This window comes from Dromiciops gliroides, chromosome 4, assembly GCF_019393635.1.
Source record: "Dromiciops gliroides isolate mDroGli1 chromosome 4, mDroGli1.pri, whole genome shotgun sequence".
Lineage (NCBI taxonomy): Eukaryota > Metazoa > Chordata > Mammalia > Microbiotheria > Microbiotheriidae > Dromiciops > Dromiciops gliroides.
Window position 1 is genome coordinate 441,401,811 of NC_057864.1, and position 18,856 is coordinate 441,420,666.

An 18,856-nucleotide genomic window follows, 5' to 3' on the forward strand; every position below is an offset into this window, starting at 1 on the left:
TAGTTATTGCTTAGTAAGTGTTGATTTATTTATTAATGTATGTTCATAATGTGTTTTAAGATTCTCAAGAGGCCTAAATGTCCTATGTCCACTCTCCAATCACTCTGTCTTCCTTTGACCTCACCCCCAATTGTAAGTTTTAATACCCAAAGAACTGAATGCATTCAAAGAGTAGCAACATTATGTCCTTGAAAACATTTTTAGGTTATAGTGTAGAATAATTAAGTGGAATGCTAGTCTGATTTAGAGAAAAGAGTCTGAATTATAGACCTCCTTTAAAACTGTAGATTTATTTTTTATTACCTTCAACTGCTATAGGGATTAAAAAGTAAGATTAAATGACTATTTTTAAATAAAAGAAGTAAGTTAATGAAACATTTCCATTTATTAGGTCTGTATTTTATAAAATGACAGGTATAAGTGATAAAAATCCTTTAATGCACAATAATTAATTGCTATATTCAGACGCTTTCTGCTTATTGAAGGAGTCCATCATTTCTTAGATTGAATTTGAAAACAGTATTGATTTTTAGATTAGACTAGTTTTAATTGAAATCATCTTGCTCAAATCATGATTTCTCACAAGGCAGATTTTATTTAATGACTTTTTCTTCCCCTACAGCGTAGCAAAGCAATTCAAGGTCAAATTGCCTTAATTTTTAAAAAAAGACAAAGTCATGTAGCTTAATATATATTCTCAAATATATTTGCATTGTTTCTCTTGTCTTTTTCTCCTTCTATTTACTTCCCTACTTGCCTAGATTCAGTTCTGTTTTATCTTCAGCTCTGTCTACTGTTATCCATTTCTCTTATTTACTTGCCTTCTTGAAAATTTGGTGTGTTAGAGGTAAGGCAGAAACATTATGACTGTTCAAATATCTTGTATCTCATCTCCAAAGATGTTTTTGTTATAAAAACACATTACCTTTCAGATTTGTTGTTCAAAAAGTAAACCAAATATATTTGAGAAAATAAGATCTCTCTCTCTCTCTCTCTCTCTCTCTCTCTCTCTCTCTCTCTCTCTCTCTGTGTGTGTATATATATATGCAAAGTATTGCAAACCTTAAAATACTAGATAAATGTAGTCATTAATATAAACAGGGGCAGCTAGGTGGCGCAGTGGATAAAGCACCAGCCCTAGATTCAGGAGGACCTGAGTTCAAATTCGGCCTTAGACACTTTGCACCTACAAGTTGTGTGACCCTGGGCAAGTCACTTAACCCCCATTGCCCCACAAAAAACCCCAGAAAACAAAGAATCCCCAATAACTAAACAGCTTAATGGCATCTACTAAGTCAATATTTCCTCCAAACATTGTCTTATGAGACACTTTTGGACTTGAAATACAATAAACATTTTTCTGAGAGAATATGGAATATAGAATACCCTTTGGATAAAAGGTTCAGTTAGGGATAGAGGTGGATCTGGGATTTTACTGTTATAGTTAACTCTTACCAGTACAGTTCTGTACCATCTCTGCAACTTAGAGTCTCTGAAAGTTAACTGCCCAGGGCACTGAGTGATCAGGTGTCTTGCCTAGGGTCACACAGCCAGTATGGGTCCAAGGTGGGACTTTGACCCCCAAGTCTTCTTGACTCCAAAGATGGCTCTCTATCCACTATGCCACATAGCCTATAATAGAGATAAAAAAGAAGCTGGGCAGACCCTTTGTTTATTATTTGGTATCCATCCATCATCTATTCATTCATTTCTTATTTATTAAGGAAATGAAGGTTAAACGAATTTTCATGTCAGAAAATTGTCACAAGTATTTCTGATGCACAGGACTTTATATTTTAATGTTTGATATTATAGAGTGCAAAAATCACTAACACCAAAAATTTCTAATAGAAGCCTTGTTCAAATAACATGAAACATCAGGATCTGGCAGAACACCGCTTGATAGGTCCTGTTATTGGCTGAAATGTTGGGTCCTTTAATGATAACTGCTCCCAGGAACAGAGATCCATCATTTGATGCCTGCATTCTACCAGCATTATTATATGACTGCAACACAGAATCTGTGAAGAATTAAAATTGAATGTCATACAGAGAGCAAATTATAAGGCTTGGTTTGTTTGTTTTTTAAAGGACCTTCAGAGAAGAATAGAAATAAAAGGATCATTCAGGAAATTTATGATTGAAAAAAGAAGACAGATTAGTTGGTCATGTGGGAAGACTACTACCTTAGTGCATCACAGGAATTGTCAAGTTGAAACAAAGGAAGGTCTCTAGCATGTTGGGGGACCCCTTGTGACAAGATTAGGGAAGGATTATGGACCAGACTCACATAAGATGGCTAGGCAGGAGTGGGTTGAGATCTCTCCAAACTAATGAGATCCTATTAATCTATATAATTATTGGTATATAATAATATACTAATGTATTTGATTATATTAAGGTAGGCATGACTAGAAAGAAATTAACCTGGGAGTTTTAAGAAACTGCATACTCAGTAAGAGTAAATTCAGCAAACACTGGTTAAGTGCATACAAGTTTCTAAGCTTTGTGTGAGCTCCTATGTTTACAAAGACAAAAAATGACAGTCTCTGCTCTTAAGGAACTCATGTCCTGTTGGGGTAGGACTATCTTTTTCTAGATAAGTAAACACAAAGTAATGGGGTGGGATAGGAGAGAAGCATCCACAGTGAGTATCAGGAACAGCTTCTTATTGATGGTAGAAGTAAACCTGAAAGGATCCCAGCAGCCATCAGTGAAGAGGAAAAGCATTCTGTCCAGCAGCAAAAGAAAGCATGTACAAAGACATGGAAGTAAGGCCACCTTTGCTGTAACAGAGCATATGTGAAAAGGAATAATACATAATCAAGTAGGACATCAATGTGTGTGTGTGTGTGTGGATGGACATCAGTTTTAAAGCTGGGGTTTTAAATGACATCTATAGGAGTTTTTGTTTTATCCTAGAGGCAATAGGGAGTCCCTGAAACTTTTTTAACAGGGGAGTCCCATGATCAAACTTGTTTTAGAAATATCACTTTGGTAGCTATATTTGAAGTACAGTATGTACACTCGGGGGAAATTGAGGAAAGGAGACTAAGAGGCCAGTAAAATGGTTCACGTATGATACGATGGATGCTTGAACTCGCATGGTTGTTATGTGAATGGAGACAAAGGGATGGATGTCAGAGATGTTCTGGTAGTAGAAATGGCAAAACTGGATGGATGACTTACTGCTGATGGACAGAGAGAAGAGTTAAGGCTGACTGGGATTGTAAACATGACTGGACGTGAAGTTAACTGGTGTCCTCAATAGAAAAATGGGAACCAGAAAGAGGGTTTGGGCTCAGGGTGAAAGAAGGGGTTTCATTTTGGATGTGTTGAATTTGAAGTGCTCCATAGACATCTAGTTGGAGATGTTCAGCAGGTAGTTAGTGATGGAGGAATGGAGCTCAGGAGAAAATAAAGACTAGATGTATAGATATGAAAGTCATCCATGTAGACGTCCAGATTGCCTTTCTTTGTATCCTCCGCACTTGGCATAAGCACATAGTAAGTGCTTAATAAATGCTTGTTGTGGGGGACCAGTTTTTAATTGGGGAGTGCTAGCTAAGCGGCTCGGTTCAATATTGGGGCAAGGAAGATGACCGGCAGCCTCCCTCAAAACAGAATAAGATTTATTTTAACAAGAACGAACTTAAAAAAACACACACACACACACACACAAACAGGATCAGTAGAATCAAGGGAAAGGAAATAAAATGGGGAAAGGGAAATTATAATACCTGAAAAAATACCACTGCCCAGGAATCAGCTGAAAATACATAGCAGAACGCCTGTCATTTTCCAGCTACCACCTAGAATGCCCAATTCTCCTCCCCCAAACCTAGAAACACCTCACACAGTCCCAGCCAATGGGATGGCCACTCTGACAGTCACATGACTGCCCTCAATAGGCTTCCAATCATTATAATTTTGCCAGGCCCATGGAGGCATCGGAGAGTGGTGATGACGTGAGGTGCCAGAGTCCTGGCAACAGCTATAACCAGTGGGTGGAGCACCATGCAGTTTGCATAGCCCCAGGCCAGTGCTCGCTGAGGCATAAAAACCTCAAATAACAATTAATTCTTTACATTGTTGACTGTTGTTTACTGTATGATATTAATTAAACTCTTGGGAACTAATGAAATCACAGTGTATGAAAAGGAAAGAAGGCCCAGGACAGAGATTTGCATGCTGTTATTATGATGAGGCAGGGAGTTGTGGGCTAGATCATAATATTATTAGATGGTTTTATACCAAGTTGCATGGTTAGGCCTAAAAATGAGTTATTAGTGATTTGTTCACATCTTGGGAAAAGGTTTCTAGAGGGATGGACTAGGGAATGTGCTCATTTTTGTGTTGTTCAGTAGTTTTATGAATGACTTGGATAAAGGATTAGACAGCAAACATCAAATTTGTACATGACCAAAAAACTGGAGGGATAACTGGCAATGCTATTCAGGAAGGTCTTAGACTATAAGTAGGAACGGTTCTGATAAGATGAAATTTATTTATTCATTCATTTATCTATCTATCTATTTATTTGTTTTTGCAGGGCAGTGAGGGTTAAGTGACTTGCCCAGGATCACACAGTTAGTAAGTGTCAAGTGCCTGAGGCTGGATTTGAACTCAGGTCCTCCTGAATCCAAGGCCAGTGCTTTATCCACTGCACCACCTAGATGCTCCCTAAGATGAAAATGCCCCCTAAGATGAAATTTATTAGGAATGTAGGTAATGCCTATGGTCTTCATGTCATGGCCTTGCTGAATTAGGTAGGATTGAAGAAAAGATAGAAAGGGACTGAAGGCAAATGGGCAGGAAAAACTAGAAAGTAAGACATTTGATAAATGTTGGAGATAGTGGGGAAATTGGTACACTAACGGATTGTTGGTAGAGTTGTGAACTGATACAACCATTCTGGAGATCAATTTGGAACATTGCCCAAAGGACCATAAAACTGTGCATACCAATACCACTGCTAGGTCTGTATCCCAGAGATCATAAAAAAAAAGAAAGAGGCCCCACATGTACAAAAATATTTATAGTAGCTCTTTTTGTGATGGCTAAGAATTGGAAATCAAAAGGGTACCCATCAATTGGGGAATGGCCAAAGAAGTTATATGAATGTAATGGAATATTACTATGGTATAAGAAATGTCGAGCAGGCAGTTTTTAGAAAAACCTGGACTTGCATGAACTGCTGCTGAGTGAAGTGAGCAGAACCAGAAAGACATTGTACACAGTAATAGCAATATTTGTGCCATGATCAGCTGTGGTAGACTTAGCTCTTCTCAGCAGTACAGTGATCCAAGACTATTCCAAAAGGCTCTTGATGAAAAATGCTCTCTACATCCAAAAAAAGAACTATGGAGACTGAATGCAGATCGAAGCATATTATTTTCACTTTATTTGTTGATTTTTGTTTTGTTTTACTTTCTTGTGATTTTTCCCCTTTTGTTCTAATTCTTTCATAATATATCTAATGTGGAAATATGTACATATATAACCTATATCAGATTGCCTGCTATCTTGGGGAGGGGGAGGGGAGGGAAGGAGGGAGAAAAATTTGGAACGCAAAATCTTACAAGAACGAATGTTGAAAACTATCTTTACATGTAATTGGAAAATCTAAAATACCATTAAGGGAAGAAAAAAAGAATGTAAGTAATGCCTTCTATTTGGGTTAAAGAAATTGCCTTTGTAAAACAAAAATGGAGGCGGGATAGTCAAACAGCAGCTTTAAAAAGATTTGGGTAAACTGCCAGCTGATATGAGTCAGCAGGGTGATACAGCGGCCAAAAGGGCTGAAGGAACACGGAGCTTCCAGGAATAAGGAGCAGCTCGTTCCACTGTACTGCTCTGCCATGGTCAGGTCACATCTGGAGGACTGCATTCAGTTCTGCTCTCTGCATTCTAGAAGAGACATGACTAAGCTGGGGCATCTGTAGTGATAAAAGGGCTTGAGTCCCTGCTTTGTGAGGAGCAGGTGAAGGAACCAGGGATATTTAGTGTGGAGAAGGTAGGACTTGGGGAGGGCCATGATACTTTCCTTCAAGCTCATCAAAGGTTGTCATGAGAAAGAGGCATTGTATGGGCACTGCTTGGTTCTGTCACAAGTAAATTTAGGCTTGATAAGGAAAAACTTTCCAGTAATTGTTAGACAGTCATTTCACTTGTGTCCAGCTCTTTGACCCTGTTTGAGATTTTCTTGCCAAAGATAATTGAGTGGTTTACCATTTCCTTCTCCATCTCCTCACAGATGACGCAAACAGGGTTAAGTGACTTACCAAGCTAGTAAGTGCCAGAAGTCAGATTTGAAACTTCCTGACTCCAGGCTCCATGCTCTATTCACTCTGCCATATAGTTGCCCAATAATAAGTGCTATCCAAAAGTGGCATGGCCAATTGTTAGGTATATTTTAAAGGAGATACTTGTTTATGTGCAGTTTGGGATACATGACTTTTGAGTTCTCTTCCAGCCCTGCAGTGCCATCATATTTTATTGGATTACAGGATTTATAATGTAAAGTTAGAAGGGATCTCTAAGGTTGAGAAGTTGACGCTAAGTACGCATTCAAAGTAAATGACTCAACCAAAGTCAGTGACCAACCTAGGATTCAAACCTAGGTCCTCTGATTTTGAATCTAGAGAGCTTCCCTATATACCACAGCTGCTGCTTTATAGGAACCCTAACACAACTTTTGTTGGTCTAGGCTTTTTAGGCGTTCCGATCTTGTAAATATACTTTAATTAATCGGTGGTCTCACTGAGGTGTCTATTCCCTCCACCAGTCACGATTATAACCCATTTTTGACATCTCATTGTCTTTCTTTTTCTTAAGGAGGTCTGCACCTAGTTCACCAGCTTCCTCTTCATCATAATATTTCCCTTATGCTAGGGCTGGTCTCCCAATTTCATCAATTTATCTCCTTTAAATTATACCGTTATTTTTAACATATTTGATGGAGTTGTGGTTTGTCCTTGTGCAAACACCAGCATGGCTATAATCTTGATCTTACCATCAAAAGTGTTCAAATTTCATGATTCATGACTTAAAAATTCCTCTATCTGACCACAACTTGCTCTCTTCCCATTTTTCCTTGTTCCCCTCTCTACCAAAACCTATTTTTAATCCCAACCGAGAACTCGTCATTTTACCTCTCCCAGCCTATTACTTCTGATGTGGTCTTTACTTTTCTCCCCTGGAAATCTTGAACTTATAGTGAACCAGTTTGATGTACTATCCATCTATTCTTGAATCCTCTGCTCCCTTGCCCTTTCCCATTCATAGCTTGCCAAACCCCAATTATGGGGTTACTCCCATATGTTCCTCCACATGTGTTTTGGAATGTTGCTTGTGGAAGTCACATCACACCATCTGGATACACTAAAAATTTATATTATTTAAGCCCAACAGAGCTCTCTTCTTCATTTCCCATGGTGCTTCCAAATCTCTAAAATGACCACCTTACCTCCTCACTTTTAGCAGAGGACCTGGCCTTCTACTTTATCCAGAAAATGAAAGAATCTGTAACGAACTTTCTTTTCTCTTATCCCATAACTCTAAAACCCTCAATATCGCTTTTGTTTTCTACTTTTTTGCTCTGATTTGAGGAAGTGACTATCAGATCATAGGTGTGTGCATACACACTCACACTCACACACATCTTATTCTGTACCCATCGGTGCAACTTCAATGTACCCACGGAATTACGAAGGGTCATTGTATTCTATATACACACACATTTGCATATAGCCATTGAAAGAATTTGTTTGGTTTGATTTTGCATATTTGTTACCCAAAAATGGGGGGGGTTCCCAATGCTATTGGGAGTAGGAGGGGAAGAGAAAATAGAGATCTGTTATTTTTTTAATGGGCAGGGGTGCTACAGATGTGAAATATTGTATGAACTCTCATTTAAGGTAATTTTATTATTAGTTTTGCTTACTTGTTTTACTTTGTCATATCAGACCACTCATGGATTAATTTGTAACATAAAAACAATGAATCAGGAAAACTGAAAGTGAGAAAAGAGATCCACTGACCTTTTTCCAGGCTTTATCTTTCCTGACTTCTCTAGCACTTGTCATTATTGTCCAACTGCATACTATCCAAGAATCTAAGTTCAAATACCTACTCTGACACTTACTTACCCAAGCCACTGTGGACAAATTGCTTCTCTTTTGGACATCAGTTTCCTCATCTGAAATGAGCAAATTGCATTCGAGGACACCCTAGGTTTCTTTAGTTCTAAGTTCCATAGCTTTAAAACTGTGATTCTCCATTATTTCCTGGGTTTTTATAACATTGCTGTTATAGGGTTCTTTCCCTAACTGCCTGACTTCTCTTTCAGTCTCCTTAGCTGTCATTCATGTTCTGTACTCTTTTCCCTGCTTTGCAAATTCCAGATCTCTGTCCCTGAGGGAAAGGGAATGAGTAATAAATTAAGCACCTACTATGTGCCAGGCATTGTGCAAAGCGCTTTACAAATATTATCTCATCTAAATACAGTCTTCCTTTCTAGGTCTAGTTCACAAAATTTCCTTTCCAACTCTCTGTTCAAGCTAAGTTGCCCTACCTATTTTTTTTTTTATACCAAGCAATCCATCTTCTACTACTGCTGTGCTTTTACCTGGAATACCCTACCTCCTTATCTTACCCTTCAAAGTTCAACTCTTGTGGCACCTCTTATAGGAAGTTTTCCTGATCTTTGTAGTTATTAGCACTCTCTCCTTCCTCAAGAGATCAGATAACTATTTGTTGGCATATACATTTGTTTGTCCTCAAAAGAAAGTAAACTCCTAGGGGCAGCTAGGTGGCACAGTGGATAAAGTGCCAGCTCCAGATTCAGGAGGACCTGAGTTCAAATTCGGCCTCAAACACTTGACACATATTAGCTGTGTGACCCTGGGCAAGTCACTTAACCCCCATTGCCTTGCCCCCCCCCCAAAAAAAAAAAGAATTCTTGTAGGGCAGCTAGCTGGTGCAGTGGATAGAGCACTGGCCCTGGATTCAGGAGGACCTGAGTTCAAATGTGGCCTCAGACACTTGAGACAATTACTAGACACTTAGTCAGACACTTAATAGCTGTGTGACCCTGGGCAAGTCACTTAACCCCAATTGCCTCACAAAAAAGAAAGAAAGAAAGAAAACTCCTAAAGTGCAGGAGTTATTTTTTGTCTTTGAATCCTCAATACCCAGAGCACAGAACTTTGTACTTAAGCATTTAATGTTTTGAAATTGGATTTTAAATGTCCTAATTTCATTGTCTGTATTCATTTACAGTAAAGAATTTTTTTCCCTTCCCTTAATTTTGGTGTTTATTGAAACTCTTCTGTCTAATCCTAAATTTCACCATTCTTCTTAATGAATGAATGAATTAATTCAAATCCAAAAACATAACCATAATCAAGTGAATATATTACTAAACATGAAGGCAAGCATTTATGTGCTGTGTATTTTCACTCTAAATAGACTGGATAATAGTCTCTGAGGCCAAATTCTTTATAATTTGTAAAACTTGGGTATCTTATAAATAATTTTAAATATTTTTTAAAAAATCAATCATAATCCTTACCCTTCCTCCTGATTTTTTCCACTTTAAATTATATTGGGATGGAGATACAGGAGTTTGAGACACTAGTCAGATCTGCATCTTTGTTCACTGTCATACTTGGCAACCTTCACCATGCTTCAAATCCTACCCTGAGTACCATGGTAGTCATTATTAATAAAGCTAACTGAGATCTACTCTACAATTCCTAAAATACTACTGAAATAAGAAGGGGAAAAAAGGATAGATGACCATGTTATGAGTATGTGCCAGTGTATTTGAGAGATAGGATTGAACAGGATTCCCAAGTGATTGAAAGATGGAAATCTTAAACAGAGACCCTTTACTTTCATAGTTGGTCCAGGAGAGAAAACTGATGGCATAGCTCTGACCAGATATTCCATTATCAAACCCCCAGGGCTATAGATGCATTGAAACTTAAATATATATATATATATATATATATATATATATATATATATATATTAGAATCCTAATTCACCTTTTATAGTACTTTAGATAAATCAGTTTAGGGATAAATATCAAGGTCCTTGAAAGCAGCACTTAATTCATACAACTGTGAGGAGGTGAGGGAAGAAAAGGTGAGAAAAAGACAAGAAACAGGTGAATAAACTCTTGATGGGTTTTGACCCTTAGTATTTGTATGACCATATCCAAGCCTTTTTTTGGGGGGGGGGCAGGCAGTGGGGGTTAAGTGACTTGCCCAGGGTCACACAGCTAGTAAGTGTCAAGTGTTTGAGGCTGGATTTGAACTCAGGTACTCCTGAATCCAGGGCCAGTGCTATAACCACTGCCCCATCTAGCTGCCCCCCTATCCAAGCCATTTTAAACCTCTCTGAACCTTAGTTTCCTTATTTGTAAAATGGAGGTTTGTTTTGGGTTCCTATGAGACTTAAATATAAAGCACTTTGCAAATTTAAACTACTACATAAATTTCAATGGGGCAATTAAGTGGCACTGTGGATAGAGCCCTGGGCCTGGAGTCAGGAAAGCTTCTTGAGTTCAAATGTGGCCTCAGATACTTTGTATTTGTATGACCCTAGGCAAGGCACTTAATCCTGTTTACCTCAGTTCCCTCATCTAAAATGAGCTGGAAAAGGAAATAGCAAAATACTCCAGTATCTTTGAGAAGAAAACCCCAAAAAGGGGTTGGATGCAACTGAAAAAATGACTAAATAACAGCAAGAAATTAACAAGTGAGTGATTTTTAAAACCATTAAAAATAAGTTTATTGATGTTTTTTTGTCTTTTTACATCACTGTAATTTATCTCATTCCTTCCCACTTCCTACTATAAAGCAGAAGGGGGCATGGAAATCAGCATAACTGATCAATACATTGAAAAAGTCTGAAAATATGTGCAATCTCCAGTATTTTGTATAAATTCCATCCCTGTAAAGGGAGTTGAAAATGTCTTCTAATAGCTTTTTTCCCCCAAGCCATGCTTATTCTTTATAGTTTTGTTACCATGGATTCAAGTTTTTCTATTCTACCAATTTTTACTATTGTGTAGGTCATAAATTCTGCTTTCACAGTTCTTTTCTCCAAGTTTTGACCATTCAGAAACATCTTGCTGTGGTTCCATGCTCTCTTAAAAATCCATAGGGTCAGGGGCAGCTAGGTGGCCCAGTGGATAAAGCACTGGCCTTGCATTCAGGAGGACCTGAGTTCAAATCTAGCCTCAGACACTTGACACTAGCTGTGTGACCTTGGGCAAGTCACTTAACCCTCATTGCCCCACTACAAATTAAATAAATAAATCCATATGGTTTCTTGTTGCATCAGTTATTGATTTATTTTCTTTGTCTTTCAGTTTTTATTCATAAGTGTCTGGACTCTTTTGCTTATCTGGAGGTCATATTACCTTGTGTTATTAATATTTTTCCCTGCTGGTTTATATAGTTATACACAAAGTTTTTAATTTACCCTTTTATTCCCCCCTGAGATCTTGGATAATTTCAGTCTTTTTTCCTTATTTTCCCCTATTGGTTCACTTTGTGACTCCCTCCTTCCATTTTCAGCAATCCATGGTTCACCAGCTTCAGGTTACTTCTTTGGGAATGGAACTGACCCCGACTGGATGCTGGGCTCTTTCTCTCAGGCTTAATGGAATATGCCACATAGTTGCACGTATGTCTTGTACATTTCCCTGTGTTTCTCATTTTCTGGCAGAGCTCTGTTTTATCATAGGGCACTGTCATCCTGCTGTCCTAACCTGAGCGAGCTTCTGCTTTTGTAGAGGACAGGGGGTGCCACAAGAAGGAAAGGGGGGTATAATTGAATGATTTTGCAAGTCATGTAGCATTGCTGGTGGGATCATGGTAGGAGAGTGGAGGAAGGAATGCTGATTGACCACGTTATAGGTCAGAGAGTAGCATTCTCTGCTCTTAGTTCATCGAATTTTTACCTGTTAAGGTTCTTGGTGTTCTAGATGGTGGAGACAGCTGAGATTGTTCTATCTGTTGTACATACTTCCTATTTTTTGAGGATCAGAGAAAATAAAAGGCCTAGGCCTCCATCTTGTTGGTCAAGTGACCCAGAAGTCATTAGATTGACTCTCTTTTTTTTGTTTGTTTTGTTTTGGTGGGTTTTTTTGCGGGGCAATGAGGGTTAAGTGACTTGCCCTGGGTCACCCAGCTAGTGTCAAGTGTTTGAGGTTAGATTTGAACTCAGGTCCACCTGAATCCAGGGCCAGTGCTTTATCCACTGCACCACCTAGGGTGACTCTTAAATTGCCAGCTTGATAATTGTGGATAATAACTGAGGAAACCTTCACTCTTTCTTATCATAATTCACTGGTAAATAATTATCTGATAACTGCTTCGTAATGGAAGATTGAAGTTATGGAAAAAAAGGAACATATTTTGCCATAGGTTATTGGTGTACACTTATATGGATTATTGTGCTGCCAGGTGTGCAAACAGGACTCAGAAGGCCTGTTTGGTAATTTGGATTGATATTTTCAAAGGATGTAGAGAATTTATATAAATAACAATTGTTCCCCTTCCCCCTGTCCTTCTCCTCATCTTTGAGGTGATTGGGGTTAAGTGATTTGTCCAGGATCACACAGCTAGTAAGTGTCTGAGATCGTGTGTGTGTGTGTGTGTGTGTGTGTGTGTCTGTTTTAAAGGGGAGAAATTACCAAAGCAGAGCAGATAGGTGAATCATTGTTTTATGTTTTAGTTAAGGGAGTGGAGAAAAAGGTTAAATAAGTTTAACATAGAAATCTATTCAGTTGAGTGGGAAAACAGGCGGGAACAGGGAGAAAGAAAAGAGAGAATTAGGAGGGAGAAATCAGTCCCTGTTTCAAGGAGTTCTTCGGTTTTGAAGGAAGTCTGCTGGACTTGTCCTTAGGGTGCGGTAGCAAAGCAAAGGTAATGCATCTACTTTAATGTCATTGCCTTTGATAAAATCCTGTCTGTTTCTGATGTTGAGACAGTACCAAAGACTTTATTTTCTGGGTCTTCAGGGGCTACATCTTCTGAAGTGGCAGTGACAGCAACACTCCCAGAAGTAGTTGACTAGGTCATGTCTCTATGGGAGTTGTTTCCCCACATGGTTGCTCAGGGGATTGGGCTGGTAGTATTCCTAAATCTCTTGGATTCAGGGTCATGAGCGGTCTTTTTTTCAGTCTGAGGGGAGGTAAAGTGGGGAAAAAATATTAGAGTAAGCCAGGAGGCTTGGATCTTAGTACTAGTCATCTGTTTTCAACTATGTGACTTTGGGTAAGTTGTAACACATAACCAGTATGGATTACATACAGTTTACTTATTAAATTTGGAGAGTTGTACTTATCCTGACTAGATCAACGGGTTATTTTTATGAGGATCAAATTAAATAAGACCTACAGAATTTCTTTCCAAACTGTCAGACACAGTAGTTACAAGGTATTATATTTATTGATGTGCATGCAGTTTTTGTTGTTTGAGGTGATAATAATGGATCTTTAATGGGTCTTCTCTTCTATTTGTTAATGTTCTACTTATGACCAGAATTTAAGGAATTTTCTCTTAATATTTCCATAATGAATTCCTGATTTTTCACTGTGTAAAAAACATCAAGTATTAAGTTATTCTTATTCTTGCGTTAGCAAATCCAAACAGTTGAAAATTATGTTTCTTACATAAGTAACAGTTGCTTGAAGGTCATAGGTTTTGTAACACTTCAATAAGGCCCAAATATAGTTGCGGTGAATTTCATTAACTTGTTTTCTTAGTTTTTATGGACAAGGCGACCTATACATTGGGGATTTCATGTGAGCTTTGTCATATTTGTTTCTGTAATTTATTATATAGAAAATCCTTGTTAGAAACTCAGAAGGAAACAAACTGAATTCTAAACATGGGTTTTATGGATATAGTTTTCACTGGTACTTTATATTCCTCAAGTCTCAGATAGAACTTATTAGATTTCCTCCAGAATCTGCTGTTCTTTCTGATAATTATTCTTTCTGCTATTTGTATCATCTTCTGGTTCCAGTCACCACCACAACTTCAGAGACCTAGAGTATTATACTTAGAGTCAAGTGACGTTGGTTCAAATTATGCCTCAAATTTATTGGATCTATGGCCATGAATAAGTCACTCATCCTCTTAGATTATAAATTTCTTAATTTGTAAAATGGTGATGAGAGTTATGAGGAAAGTTATGAGTTATGTTGCTAAAAGTAAAGCATTTAAATGCGTATTCTTTTATTAATAGATAGATTCTTAATTTTTAAACATTAGGGTACTTAAACCATATAAAACTTTAATAGTGACATTGGTAAAGTCTTTAGGTTGTCCACCTTTGGGGAGTAGGCTTTTAGTGCTCAAGCACTAATCTGAACCACACAGGAAAGAGAAAAAATGTCTTAATTTAGTATCTATGTATGAGAATTGCAGTCATGATTGGGCCATTCTCTTTACCAAAAAAATGGCTATTACCATGTTGGTAATCTTCCATGGTGGCAAATTATCTTGGAGGCACAAATAATAGTTTCAGCAGCTGTCAAAAAATTTCACTAAAATATCTTGTGGAAATGGTTTAGTGTTATATAGAGAATTTTTTATATCTTAATAAATCCCAATATTCTTAATAATATTCTGTCAGCATCCCAAATGCCAACCTTTTCTTGACATTTTCAGAATATATTTTGCACTAAAGCAATTTTGCAATAGGTATAGTGTAGCTCTTGAGATGGCTTCTGTACTTGGTTTTCTGAATATTTTGTTCATTTACAGAGTGACAAATGGAGAAGGTTGACTTGGGGAATCTTGGTTTAACAGTAACTGCAGAAATTTGCAAACAGATCATATTTGTAACTGACACTGAAGGGCTCTCAATTACTTTATTAATTTGTCCCTACTAACACCACCCCTTTCCATCGAGCAAATTTTAAAAACCAATTCTGAAAAAACAGATCATTCGATACATAGCTACATTGCCTGGCAAAACAAATTTCCCCATTAGCCATGTCCAAAAATGTGTCTCTGCAAGTTTCTTACCTCTCTGTCATGATGTGAGTGACATGTTTCATTTTCGTTCTGTTCTGAAGTTTTTCAAAGTTGTTTTTCTTAGTGATGTTATCATTGCATCAGTTCACTTCTGCTCACTTCATTCTGCATCTGTTCATAAAGATCTTCACAGTTTCCTCTGAGATTGTAGATTTCCAGTTCCTTATGGCATAATAATAATCCATTCCATTGATATACCACAACTTGTCTAGCCATTCCCTAATAGAAGCACAACCTCTTAGTTTCCAGTTTTGAGGTAACCTGAAGAGAGCTGATATAAATCTCTTTTGTACATGTAGTTTGATCCTTTCCATCTTTCTTTGATTTCTTTGGGGTATAGGTTGTGTAACTCAGTTACATAATATGTAACTTTCTGGGCATATTTTCAAATTGCTTTCCAGAATGGCTGTATCAATTCACAGCTTCACTGACGGTACATCAAGATACTTGTTTTCCCATAGATCCTCCAATATTTACCCCTCTTCTCTTTTGTATCTTTACCAGTATGATAGGTGTGCGGTGGAACCTCAAAGGTGTTTTAATTTGCATTTCTCTAATTATTAGTCATTTAGAATATTTTTCATAGGATTGTTCATAGTTTGACTTTTCCTTTGAAAGTTAGTGTTCATATCTTTTGATCATTTATCTATTGCTCTTATATATTTTAATCGGGTTTTTTTGGGGGGGTAATATCTGTGAGACTTTTCTCAGACATTTGTTACAAAGATTTTTTTCCAAGTTACCTGTTTCCATTCTAGTTTTTACCACAATCAATTTGTTTGTGCAAGAGCTTATCGTTTATATAATTAAAATGTGTCTATTTTAGCTTGTGGGATCATCCTTTCTATCACTTGTTTAGTCATGAATTTTTTCCCTGTTCATCTTTCTTGCTCTTCTGGCTTATGCTGAAGCTTTTTGTATGTGTCATTTATCCATTTTTAGCTTATCTCCGTATATGATGTGAAGTGTTGGCCTAAAGCCTAATTTCTGCCATCATGCTGTCAAGCTTTTTCAGTGGTTTTTGTCAAATAGTGAGTTTTTCACCCTGTAGCCCAGGTTGTTGGTGTTTTAATGACTGCTGTGGTTTTTTATGTTTATGTTACATACTTGATCTGTTTCACTGATTGACCTTTTTTTTTAAACCATCACTGTATCATTTTAATGAGTACAACTTTGCAATCTAGTTGAAATCTGGTATTGATAGACCACCTCACTCCTCTCAACTTCTCTTAATGCTTTTTCCCCCCATTATTACCTTTGAGATTCTTGACCTTGTATTTCTCCATATAAAAAAAATTTTTTTAGTCCTATAAAATGTTCTTTTGGGAGTTTGATTGGTACAGTTAATTTAGATAGTGTAGTCATTTTAATGACAAGTCTACCTACATTAATTTACTTATTCAGTGCCATCCATGCCAAACTACCAAAGAATTATTTTATAGAGCTAGAAAAAATAGTAACAATTCATCTGAAAGAACAAAAGGCCAAGAATATTAAGAGAATCAATGGGAAAAAAAATATGACAGAAGGTGGCCTTAGCAGTACCAGATTTCAAACTATTACAAAGCAGTAATCATGTAAACAATCTGGTACAGGCTAAAAAAATAGAGCAGTGGATCAGTAGACTAGATTAGGCACACAATACAAAGTAGTAAATGACCGCAGTAATCTAATGTTTGATAAAGCCAGAGATCTAAGATCTGGGGGCAAGAATTCACCAATTGACAAAAATTGCTGGAAAAACTGGAGAACAATTTGGTAGAAACTAGGCATAGACCAAAATCTCACAATATTAACCAAGGTAAAGTCAAAACGGGTACATTATTTAGACAGAGTGATATCATAAGCAAATTAAAGGGGCAAAGATAATTTTATGATTGGATACTTATAGTCTCTGGGTGAATCTTAGAAGATACACCCCAGTTTTTTATAGCTTCTGTGGTTATTTTGAATCGAATTTCTCCTCGCTCTTCTTGTTGGAGTTTGTTGTTTATATACAGGAATACTTTTGATTTATATGGATTTTTTCTTATATCTTGCAACTTAGCAGGAATTATTGTTTCAATAAGTATGTCACCGCATCATCTGCGTTAGATCATACAAATCTTGTTTGTACTTTTTTGTTTTTAGATCATACGAATCTAATGTTACAAAGCAAAGTACAGTAGAAAGTGTGCCAGATTTTAAGTTGGAATATCTGGGTTCAAATCCCAGCCCTCTGCCTCTTACTAGCCTCTTCAGCAAGTCATTCAATTTCTCTCAGCTTCACCTTCCTCATGGAAAAATGGATGAGTTGGCCTGGATGGCCTCTTGGGTCCCTTCCAGCTCTAAATATTTGATTCTGTGAACCTGTGTATGTAGAAAGAGAGAGATCCAGGCAGGAAATCAAAATCCAGCCTTTTTCCACACTATAACTTGAAATCAAGGACATTTTGGTAGCTCCAAACTAAGTTAGATTCCAAACCAATCTCCTACAAAGTAATATGTGCTCTGATAATGTTCATTTTGTGTGTGTGTGTGTGTGTGTGTGCACACGCGCGTGCGCGCTGACCTGAAACAGCTAAATGGAATGGCCTGACCAAGGCTTCTTAAATTAGGGAAACATTTTTACATTAATGTATTGCTTTTAGTAAGTAGATGAAATTATTTTTTAACTAGAGATATGGTTCACTGAGAGGCAGCATGGTCTAGCAGAGACAAGAGGACCCAGGTTCAAGTTTTGCCCCTGCCATGAATTAGGTAAATGATGATGGATAAATTACTTAACCTCTCAGACCACCAGGCAACTAACTAAGGGAATAAATTTCAATTTCTGAGCTACATCTGTGTGGGGAGTTTCCTTGCTAAGAGTTTCATGCACTGGTGAAATCACAGGTCTAGAACCCTAAAAAATTAAGATAAAAAAAAAGTTGCTCTAAAAAGTGACTGACTTCTTAATGTTGACCATGAGAAAGAAACAATAAAATAAACAATAGTCTTGTACACATGCTTCAATGATCCTGTGATCTCTTTGTTATAGGTGGCGATTCCACTGGTGCAGACTCTCAGCTCATCCATTACTCAGATTTTTTTGTTCATTTGATGTGCTTATCTTTCTGTAAATCTTCCAAAGATTTTATATTTTTAAATTTTCCATATAAGCAGCTGGTGAAACAGTGGATAGAGCACTGGGCCTGGAGTCAGTAGGCATATATCAAATGCTTACTCTGGGCCTGGCAGGCACTGTGTAAAGTAAGCTCTGGAGAGTCAAATATAATCACAAACAAAGGGGATCTTTGCCTTTAAGGGGCTTACATTCTAATGAAGGAAGATTATACATAAAAGGAAGCTGAAAAGTTCTTGAAAGCAAGGGGCTGGGGACTATCCTGGGGGAGTTGGGAGCATAGCTGGAAAGGAATGAAGGTAGGCTTGGACTCTTCTTTAAAATGGAAGGCCAAGAAGGAACTGATCAGTCAGATGAGAGGTCTTCAAAGATAGAGGATCTTTCAAGATGAAGAAGGATGCATGGTACAGAAGGACTAGACACTCAGAGCAAAATAACATACTTTTTTGGGGGGGGGGAGGTTGTGGGGCAATGAGGGTTAAGTGACTTGCCCAGGGTCATACAGCTAGTAAGGGTCAAGTGTCTGAGGCTAGATTTGAATTTAGGTCCTCCTGAATCCAGGACTGGTGCTTTATCCACTGCGCCACCTAGCTACTGCAAAGTAACATACTTTTAAAAAAGAAATTGGGTTATCAAAGGACCATAATATTCTCAATCTCTGTGTGTCTCTCTCTGTCTCTGTCTCTGT

The 18,856-nt window shown here is 37.6% G+C and overlaps 1 protein-coding gene across 4 annotated transcripts in view; it reads left to right on the forward strand.

Annotated features, from left to right (window-relative positions):
* The window catches only part of MAGI3 (membrane associated guanylate kinase, WW and PDZ domain containing 3), a 224,895-nt gene that overhangs the window by 82,928 nt on the left and 123,111 nt on the right, over nt 1-18,856 (forward strand). The window contains exon 1 of one of the 4 annotated variants that reach the window (XM_044002596.1): nt 11,595-11,700. The exons of the other annotated variants lie outside the window; for them this stretch is intronic. Within the exon in view, the coding sequence (XP_043858531.1) occupies nt 11,598-11,700 (103 nt within the window). The 5' untranslated portion in view covers nt 11,595-11,597. Of the gene's footprint in view, nt 1-11,594; nt 11,701-18,856 lie in introns of those variants that run through there. 4 annotated transcript variants of the gene reach the window in all.